Raw genomic sequence first — 10,425 nt, 5'->3', positions numbered from 1 at the left:
GCAGCTCTCCTCCATGGACAATGATGATCATTGTCAATGGAAAATAATGAAATACTTAAATAATTAAATAATAGTCTAAAACAAAATCATAAGAATACAACCAACCAGAACAAAACAAAACGAGAAATAAAATAAAATAGTCATGAAGGGTGACCTAAAAAAGTAAAATAATAAACAACAAAAATTAAATGTATCTAACAAAACAAAAAAAATTAAAAATTCAAAAACTTGAAATAATACAATTAAACCTATTTCTAAACGATGTAAACGAGCACAAAAATATAAAAAAACAAGTCCCCCTACATAATAAACAAATTCATAAAAACAGCAGGGCGGCCCGGTAGTCCAGTGGTTAGCACGTCGGCTTCACAGTGCAGAGGTACCGGGTTCGATTCCGGCTCCGGCCTCCCTGTGTGGAGTTTGCATGTTCTCCCCGGGCCTGCGTGGGTTTTCTCCGGGTGCTCCGGTTTCCTCCCACATTCCAAAAACATGCAGGCTGATTGGACACTCTAAATTGTCCCTAGGTGTGAGTGTGGGCGTGGATGGTTGTTCGTCTCTGTGTGCCCTGCAATTGGCTGGCAACTGATTCAGGGTGTCCCCCGCCTACTGCCCGGAGATGGCTGGGATAGGCTCCAGCACCCCCCGCGACCCTAGTGAGGATCAAGCGGTTCGGAAAATGGATGGATGGATAAAAACAGCAACAAAAAAAAGAAATCTATTTAAAAAAAAATACCCAAAAATGCAAACAAATACAAAATAAAACATAATTAGAAAAATAACTAATAAATCGAATCTTTAACTTCATAATTAAAATGAAGCATTAACTCTTAACCGGTCCTGATTATGCATCCCTATTATTTCTCAATAGCAAAGATTGTTGCACAAGGTCATCCTAATTTGCGAACGACCTTTTCGTCTGCGCTGAGCCGTGCCGGGCGGCGAAGCTACGAGGCGGTTGAGCCTCGTCGGCCCCGCCGAGGACGGCCGTCGCGGCGGCGGCTCACTCGAGCCCCTCGCAGGTCAGCCAAGCTCAAAGGGAACAGAAGAGGCTCTTTCTTCCACTCGCGTCCCCAAAAAGCTTTGCTGCCTCAACCTCAGCCCAACATCAAGCCAAACTCCAAATATATCTCACCCAAGCGACTAAAATACAAGGGCAAATTTACATCTTGGTGCCAACCGACCGCGGGGAGAAAAAATATTGCGCAACTCTTATCTTTCTCGATCTTTTTATTTGCGGCTGCTGCAAGTGAGGACAATGAAGAAAAGTGGATCGGGATCGGGCCTTATTTCAAAGTATCGGGTACTCCCGAAGGCTCCCGATACCAGCCACGACACATAAATGATGTTGGCTGAAAATGATGTTGAGTAAGTCATCCCCAGCACTAGTAGGCGCAACACTACGGCAACTTATCTTCTCAGTCCGAAGGAAAGGAAGATCCTTGCTCACGTTTGTCATTTTGCTCACAGAAATGTTCTGTATCAAAAGATTTCATGTTATCGATAGTCAGTCTCTACTTGTTGAAATGAACTGTCGAGCTAGCAACAACAACAACAACAATTCCATATTATCATATGGCTTTAAAAAAAAAATCAAACTGTCCTTGGCAGCAAACTTTGTTGTCTTTGTCGGAGGCTCGAAATAAAAATTGCAAGAAGGGCAGGTCCACCCGCACCCGTGTCAAAAAGTCTGTTTGGGCGCAGGAGCTCATCTGCATATGTGAATAATACATGCTGCTTATAAGCATATTAAATGGCGGGCCGCAATGTGACGGCTGGCCACTTGGTGTCATGTGAGGAGGAAGAGATTAGACCTCGCCGCTTAATTATAAAGATGTCAAGTGTCAGCGGGTGAACTCGCTCCCGGGGGGGTCGGCGCCTTTAGTTTGCTGATTATATGCACAAACTATAGATAAAGTCTCATCATACGGGCTATTAAGGCGGCCGCATTAGCATGCTAGCGCTGTGTGGCTGAAGAAGAAGCGCGTGCGGGCGCGCGTGCTGAAGCGCGACGCTCTGTTGGAGCTGCACAATTCATCGAATTTCAAAAGAGACGACAAGCTAATTGACGTGAAGTGGTTGCACAAAATGAAATAATACGGACCCAGATGGAGATTTTTAAAGTCGCTGGATAGTCTTCTAATGGAGTAAATACGACAAAAAAAGAAAGTTCACCTGAGCTCAAATTTGACCATGTCCGCAAAAATAGCTTTGACTCAACTCAACCGAACTTGATTTCAAGAGCGCATGAAGAGCGGGACAGAAAAGACCATCATTGAAATCCTAACAGAGTGGAGTCTTTGCGTGAAGCTGGACGTCGACGAGCCAGCGCAGCGAGATCCAAGTCTCTGCCATTTTTTTAAAACCAAAAAATAAAAATAAAATCATAAACAAAACATCTCGAAACTGTCACAACGTTGTAGCATCAATGCTAACACTAACATAACATGGGGTTACCACGACAACCGTAGGCAATAGGATGACCTCTTTTTTTTTTTTTTTTTTTTTGCTTTTTGGGGGCGGTGTTGATTCCAAATAGGGAAGGACACCTTTAAATGTGTGTGCGTGTTTTGGGTGATTAGCAGCACGATAAGGAGCCAATCAGGGCAGCGGTGCGGTGTGCTGGAAAGCGGGCGGGCAGACTGGCGGAGCCCTGAGAGAGCACCTCGGCTTCATCCTGACAGGAGAGCCCGTCAAAGCGGGTCGACCTTTTCTGTGTTCCTGTCAATCTCAAGGAGAGCCCCCCCCACCCCCGAGGAACCCCCACCTCCACCCCCCCTCCCCAAAAAGCAGAAGTTGGTTTAGATCACAGGCGTGAAACATAGGAATGTAAACAAAATCATTTTACAAAAGCGAAACAAACAAACAAAACATTAATTTCTGAAGGTAAGGCTTTCATACGTTTGTTTTGATTTGGGGAGCTGGTACAGCAGCCCCCCACACGATCCCCCGTCTCCTGCCACCCATCAGCCCCCCCCACCCCACCCCCCTGCCTCCTCAATATTTCATGTGTTGAGCCCATGCTGAGTATGTGAAGGCCACGCTAGCAGGCTACAAAATGAAAAAAAAAAAAAGAGAGCAACAACACAAACAGAAAGGACGGCTACAATCTTGCCTGGATCCGAGTTGCAGATATTTGCCATTCACTTTGGCTTGTCAACGAAAACAACGTAAGGCCATTCTTCCTATTACAGTAGAGGAACACCTGCCTGGATGGAGCAGCCGACATTGCAGCGGTTACGTGTCCTGCCTGGAACCCCAGCGGAATGCATAACAAGGCCTCAATTTCTCTCTCAGCTCATTAGTGCGGCGCTAGTATCAGTCGCTATATTTGATATTTGAACGTGAGTCCTGTTTGCCCCGCGCGCATGTTGCTGCGCCGTTTTGTTTTCAGTCACTTGCTTGAAAGGTTAACACACTGCAACCTAATTAGCATTAGCATCAAGCTTATTGGATTGAGAGGCTCAGCGAAGGGAAAAAGTCTTCAGTCAGGCGCCACTAGATGAGTAAACGGAGTACAACTGCTCGGGCAAGTGACGACTCATAGATTAGATTGGCAGCTGTTAGCATTGATGCGAACCTCCAAAGTGGTAAAGGAGGTTGACCTGTTTGTTTCCCCCCCACCCCTCCAATTTAGGTTTTAGTTCATTGCATATCTCTGTTGGTTAGTTTGTAGCCCCCTCCCCCCCCCAAAAAATCTGCAATTAGGTGAGTTTATCAGTGGCAAATGGACAGGCTCGCTTTTGTTGCTTTTTGGAAAATGCCGTCCGGATGCATGCGTGGAAAAAAAAACATCAAACATTTGCCGTTTTTCTGCCTTCTTTTGTCTGCAGCTGGATGTCATTGGAGAGCAAAAAAATAAATAAAAAAAACTAAAAGTGTGTCTCTCTCGCCCCCCCCCCCCCACACTCTACATGCATGCGTGCGTGTGTGTGTGTGTGTTTCGCAAACGAACACGCACGCAGGCTTTGTTTTCCTTTTGAACATCCCTTTGATGCCGCTGCTTACTTATTTATTTATTTCCCCCCGCTCACTTGCCGCCTCGGCCGGATGAGGCGCGCCGAGTGGCATCCATCAGCGAGGCGCCTCTCTGGGTGACCTCCACTCCCTGTCAGCGTCGAGGGGGGGCAATTGTGAAAGAGGAAGCGCGCAAGCAAACCGGAAGGCCGTTATTTGTGACTTGCGATTTAATCCGTTACATACCCTGCGTGAAAATGAAATAAAATGATGACACGGTGGCGACAGTGCTCGAGAGGGAGCTTGAAAGAGCCCAGCGAACTGCCCGTGGTCTCGCCACATTTGTGAAGGTTCCCCAGAGAAACGCGAGCACCTGTTGGTCGGGGAGGAATCTTGAAAATGTGAAAGAGGAAAACAGCATAAGAATGAGTTATGGATACAAAAAGTGTACACACCCTTGCTCAAATGCCAGTTTTTTGTGGTATTAAAAATGAGACCAAGATAAAATGATTTCTACCATGAATATGACCCAACCACTGGTCAGCGGCATGATCGATGAAAAAAATAGATCTCTTACTTTGTTGTTGCTGTCGCGGAGCATAAACGTCCTGATCAGGAAGGTCCGTGTTTCCTTTTTGACTGGGAAGTTCCGACAGCATCTGGACAATCTTTCCGGTCAGCTCAACGATGAAGGAAGCTGCAGAATCTGTCCATGGTGCTGAAATCCCTCCAGCATTTTTTTTCTTTTCAAATTTCTTTTTTTTGGGGGGGGGGGTGCAAAATCCAAATGATTTCTTGCAGACATGCATTAATTCCTCTCTCACATGACAAGAATTTCTTCCCACGCGTTTTGGGATTAGAAATTTTCACCATATTTTATTTAAGGGCTTTTGTAAGGCGTCATATTCTGCGGCTGTGATCTGTGGTTGAATGATAATTTTCAGGGTCAAGGAGGGAGCGGGAGCAATGGGGAAAAGGGGTTGCAACAGGTGGCGTTGTGGTGTGGAGGGGGGTGGGGTGTGTGGTTGTGGTATTGATGGGATTCAAAAAATCTGAGAAAAGGGGACAGAAGAATCTCATGAGTCGTCTTTAAAAATGAATGAGGAAATGGGCAATCCCAGAGTCATGAAAGGAGGGGCTGGTGGGGAGGTGGGGGTGGGGGGAGATCAATATGGCCTCTCAACTCACGGGGGTCTTCAGCAGGCCTTGACATGAGCAAAAGTTGTTGCCTTAGCCCTCGGAAGACGAGTTTTGTTTACCCCAAGAAAAACAGTTGGGCTCATTATTTGTTATCATCACGGGGGGAGAGGGGTGGGGCACAAGGCGGTCCGCCCCTTCCTGCAAAATCTGCGGTTTCAACGGAGAACCAATCAGATCGTCACGTTCTCCACCGTGCCTCGGTACCCGTACGCCTGCTCCAAAGGAGTTTGGTGGCAAAGCACGAATTCTGCTCGCCGTCGGTCCATCTGTTCATCGCGGGTGCTAAACGCACCCCAACACCCACCCCCGCCTCGGCACCCCCAACCCCCTCATTCATTAGCAAGCTCTTCAGTAGCCTGTCACGGCGGATGTGCTCCATCAAAGCTGATCGGCCCGCCGTTTTTTCGCGGCGAGATGTCGCGGGTTATCACGCGGCGCTCAGATCTCGGGCTACGGGCGGAGCGTGACTGGCAGGCCGCCTTTTGAACAAGCTGATTCCTCCCAGTTGGAAATTTAGAATCGTGTCGGCTAAGACGCCGCACGCAAAGTAAATTGCCGGGCGCGCGGCTGGGCGGAGGGCCAGCAGAGTAAAAGGTGCTCGCTCTCGATCAACGTCCGAGCCACCTCCAGGAGGAATGTGTCTCGGCTTCTTTGGACTGCGATGGGACACGAAATACGCGTATTCTGTCAGAGACGTAACCAGACTTCTTATCCCGCCGTCTTCAAGTCTTCGATTGACTTCAAAGAATTTTTCCAGGCAATTCAATTTTACAGCGGCTGCGCATCATGCGGTAGTCTCAAAGGAAAAAAATAAATAAAAACAACTAGCTATCTCACGAAAGAAGAAAGGCTATCGGATGCTGTTGTATTGATATTGTACCAAAAGAGAGGACAGTATCACCATGCAGTGATAACGATGCCATAAGCCAAAACTCTGACAGACAAGCGTCAGCGACGCGACAATCTCAACGGATCTGAAAATGACAAACATTGGATGCTGGTGGATCGATACTCTCCCGAAAGCGATATCAGCGGCGAAAGCACATCTATGATACAAAAGGATATCGATGTAACAAAAGACGGAACGAAATTGGATGTCGGTGTATCTAAACCGTACCGAAGAAATAACGTCAGTCATGAAGCGATAACGGGTGTGAAAAACAAAATCCTGGAGGAAAATCATCGGTGATACCGTACGATATTGATGGATCTAGAACGACATGATATTAGATGCCGGTGGATCGATACTTCCTGTGAAAATGGCGGCCATTGTTGCATCAGCGGGAGAACCTGAAAAACTCTGCCGGCCAAACAAGCCGTTCGCTCTGGCGTACAAGCGGAGAATGTGGCGCCTCTTGTGAACGGCGTAACACTACACCGTGTGTCCCGCCATGCTGGGAGGAGGTGGGGGAGGTGGGGGGGCTTGACAACAACAGTGGCGGATTGATTGTGGCACTCAAACGACACCATTGTTGTGTCTCCTCGGGGAGTTGTCGCAGTGACGAGCCTTCTCATGTGCACGTGTGTCGGTACGTGTGCATTATAGGGTGTTACAGGTAGGGGGGTGGGTGCTGGGATGCCTTATCCAAGTGGACGGCCACCCCCCCCCCCCCCCCCTTGTGTGACGGTGCTCCTCTCGTCACGATCCCTTGTCATGGTAAATGGCTGACAAACATCAGGCAGGTGGGAAACTGGTACTGTTTTTTTCCCCACTTGCTCTCATAGAAACGCCCCACCGAGGACGTAAGAGGGATGCCATCAGCATTTTGTCGGTATGAAGGGTTGGGGGGGGGCAGGTCCGCAACTTGGGGCAGGTGCCTCTTTGAGTGGGTGCAAGAAGACCAGCGAAACAATCATTTGGAAATTCAAGCAGGAATGTCTCTCGATGGTCAAGAGTCAAGACCACTCGGGGAGTGGAGCGCCCCACTGAGGCCAGGGGTGGTATAACATCATGAAGGGTGGGGTGGGGTCCCAAAGTTTTATTGAGGGTCCCAAATCATCTTCCCACCATTCACTTTGTCAACATTGCAGATGGGGAGCAAATCCACGACACTTTTTTTTTTTTTAATGCTCATGTGGCGGAGGGAACTGAAAGAGGCGGAGAGTGATGTCAACGCTCTTTTGAACATTCAAGCAGGGACGTTTTCACTCTCGCTGGGCCCCCCACACTGAGGATGGGGGCGGCATGACATCATCACCATTTGTTTGTTGCTATGGAGGGCGGGAAGGGGGTCTGAGACTTATTTATTTATTTTTAGTCCTGCACAATAAGGGGAGTGGGGGGGGGGGCTTAAGCGATCATTTGAAAATATAAGCGGAGACGTGGGTGGCGTCTCAAAGGGAGAGGGGTGGCCGCCTTACCTGCCTGCTGGAGGAAGACCTAACCAATATTTGACAAGTTTAAAAGGTGGGATACTAATGAATGGGAAGGGGGGGGGTAGTGGGCTGACGTCCCTCAAAACGAGTCTTGGCTTGCCGTTTTTTTTTTTTTAATGCTGCCTCTTAATGAACATAATCGCCCGGTGACAGTAGTGACAAGAAAATAAAAACATCTAAAAAGGAGATGGGGGGGGGGGGGATAGTAAGCACACACCTCCCTTACCCAGCGCACCCCCAGCCCCCTCCCTCAGGTTGTCGCCGGCGCTCAATTATTTCCTTGTCAAGTGGCGGTGTTTTTAATGAGGCCCTGTGGGACTGACGTCTGTCAGTCAGCCCTGACTTTTTGACACCATTACAACTTCAAATAGAAGCCGCCGCCGCCCGCCACGCTGCCTTCCACCCTCTCGTCTGACAGGCTGGCGGGGGAGGTGAGGGAGGGGGGGAGGGAGGGAGGTAAGGAGGGAGGGGGTAGGAAAGGTGCCAGGAGAGGAGGGAGACGCAGGAAACACAAGAGCGTGCAGGTAGGCTGAACACACGCACGCACGCATCGCTGGTCATTAACCGGCCTACATCCCCCCCCCCCCCCCCCCCACCCGTGCTTCCTGCATCACTTCCCGTTCCTGTTTCGTGACAACATTCGGTGGGTCGCCCCCCACCCAGCGTGGGACGGGCTGCTATTTTGTCAATTGTTAATGGGAGACTTTGAAGCAGATGACGGTCGGTTTGTGATGCTACTACCCCCCCACACATTAAGGGAGGGGGGTGGGGGGGTAAAAAAAAAATTGCTAATCCGCCAAGACGGCAGGTACGAGCACCATGTTTCTCGCATGGGCGCCGGGGGTAAATCCAGGTGGTTTGGAAAATGGGCGCGGATAAGAATGTCGACCTTGCTCCTCTCTTTGCTGCGAGATTAATTCAGAGGCCTGCGGTTGGGGCAGGGCACAAGTTGCATCCGGCGCGCCACAACTGCTCCTTATGTTTGGATTGTAAATGACCTTGCAGACGCAGTAACAGGTCGACACTCCTTCCCCGGCCGTCAGGTTGTACTTGATCCGTCTCCTTGCCTGCTCAAATGAATTTAATTAACTGTCATTATCCTTAAAAGTTGTCGCCCCGTCTCAACCTCCAACGGGCTGGGAGGGGAAAAAAAAAAGTTTTTGCTCGGGCTGTCTTTTGTGTAAATGAGCCAATCAATCGCTAGCCTGCGAGCTAACATGAGCGCTGTTGCCGGCAGTTTTTCCAGTCGGATTTGCACAAAATGGCTACTTTGCACAAAAAAACCCCAAACAAACAAAAAAAATAGCCAGAGTTAGCTTGCCAAATAGTGAGCCCTGTAAATAACTGTTTAAATGGCTCAAATTGAATTTGTAACCTGTTAAAAAAAAAAAACTCAGAAAATAGTTTGAGCACAAAAAGTTACGCCTTTATAAATAAATAGCAGAATCACTTTCATAAACATCTCCAAGCTATACATGAAGTCCATTTCGACATTAGTGCACAGTGTAGAAAGTTGAGTCGCGCAGAGAAGAATGAGAGGGGAACGCGTCTGTACCATACATTGAAATGAAACCAATCATTGACATGAGATCACCATTTCTGACTAACAACCCGTCATTGATCTCCCGGTTCATTTTAAAAATTGGGGCGCGAGGACGGCGATCTGAAATAAGTTCCCGCGGATCCCACTTTGAGACAACAATACGCAAGACGACGACGACGAGGGGGGTTAAAAAAAAAGAAGTCCTTGTCAGCCGTTGGAAAAGCTTGATTCATGGTGACCATTTGTCCTAATTACAGTCCAACAACGCTTTTTGTCGCTATTAATCATGTGTGTGTGTGTGTGTGTGTGTGTTTGGAAGATCAGCGGCCCCGCAGATTGAAATAGATGGCCAGGATGATGGTGAGAACGATGAAGGCTCCCAGGACGAAGACCAGCACGCGATTCTGGATGATCCTGCAAACATAGAAAAAAGGGGTGGGACCTCACTTAGCATATCACGCAGGGCTGGGCAAACATGCAAAACGTTTATGTGTCATAATAAATCATTGTGTAAAAAAAAAAAGTGACAACTTGAAGCAAGCACGCTAGAACTATTTTTTTGGCCTTTGGAGGTCATACCGGAGCAGTAACAGAGGCGGGACACCGGCAGCTACGTGTAACACCCACGCAAGGCTGCGAGAGGAGTGTGAAGTTTAACACAGTTGAGACTCACTTCTGCCGCGCCGCAAGTCAGCAATTTTAAACGTGGTGCACACCCTATCTTTCTCTATGTCAAAGTTATCCAAGGTTCTTTTTGGTTCCAGCTGTGTGATCTCGCTGTGTGAATAACTGCCCGCCAAAGGGTTAAAAGGCGTGTGTGAGGTCAAAAAATTACAGTGAGAAACCTTGCAACAAACAAAAGTTACATGCCAGCGCAGAGGTGCGCCCCTAAAAGTTTATTTGCGAGCGCGGAGAAAAAAAAAAAAAGTCTATCACTAGTTTGCTGGGAGTCATAATAATAGCAAACTAACGACGGAATTTACCATCAAGACATTTTGACCAGGCCTGACTTTGGAGGAGGACGGAGGATGGAGGGGGGGGGGGGGGGGGGGGGAGAGGGGGTGGGGGGGGGCACAAGGGTGCGTTCGCCTGGTAAAATGTCCACAAGATAGATCGAGCGCTGAAGCATTGGTGCCCCCCCCCCCAAAAAAAATTCTCCACACTGGCTGCTGCTGACAAATGAGAGAATTATCACATTTGCTGACATGTGGAGGAGAGGGCGAGCTTGGGGAGGTGCGCGCTGTCCACTTCTCTAAGCGGGAGATGAATAGCCACCCCAGTGGTGGTCATTTATCACCGGGGGTGCTCAGTCACCCCGGCCCAGCCCGCTGCCCACCATCTTGTGCTTACGT

At 48.6% G+C, this 10,425-nt stretch overlaps 1 protein-coding gene across 4 annotated transcripts in view; it reads right to left on the bottom strand.

Annotated features, from left to right (window-relative positions):
* Window positions 1-8,934: 8,934 nt before the first annotated feature.
* The window catches only part of vti1a (vesicle transport through interaction with t-SNAREs 1A), a 70,290-nt gene continuing 68,799 nt past the window's right edge, over window positions 8,935-10,425 (bottom strand). For all 4 annotated transcript variants that reach the window (XM_086099408.1, XM_086099406.1, XM_086099409.1 and 1 more), the window contains one exon: window positions 8,935-9,487. Coding sequence is in view for 2 of the 4 variants with exons in the window: in XM_086099406.1 (XP_085955532.1) it covers window positions 9,394-9,487 (94 nt within the window). In the remaining 2 variants the exon portion in view is untranslated. The remainder of the gene's footprint in view (window positions 9,488-10,425) is intronic.

Source organism: Hippocampus guttulatus, chromosome 19, assembly GCF_054856545.1.
Source record: "Hippocampus guttulatus isolate MCC_2025c chromosome 19, RoL_Hgut_1.0, whole genome shotgun sequence".
Taxonomy (NCBI): Eukaryota; Metazoa; Chordata; class Actinopteri; order Syngnathiformes; family Syngnathidae; genus Hippocampus; species Hippocampus guttulatus.
This window is presented reverse-complemented; position numbering and strand designations above follow the sequence as displayed.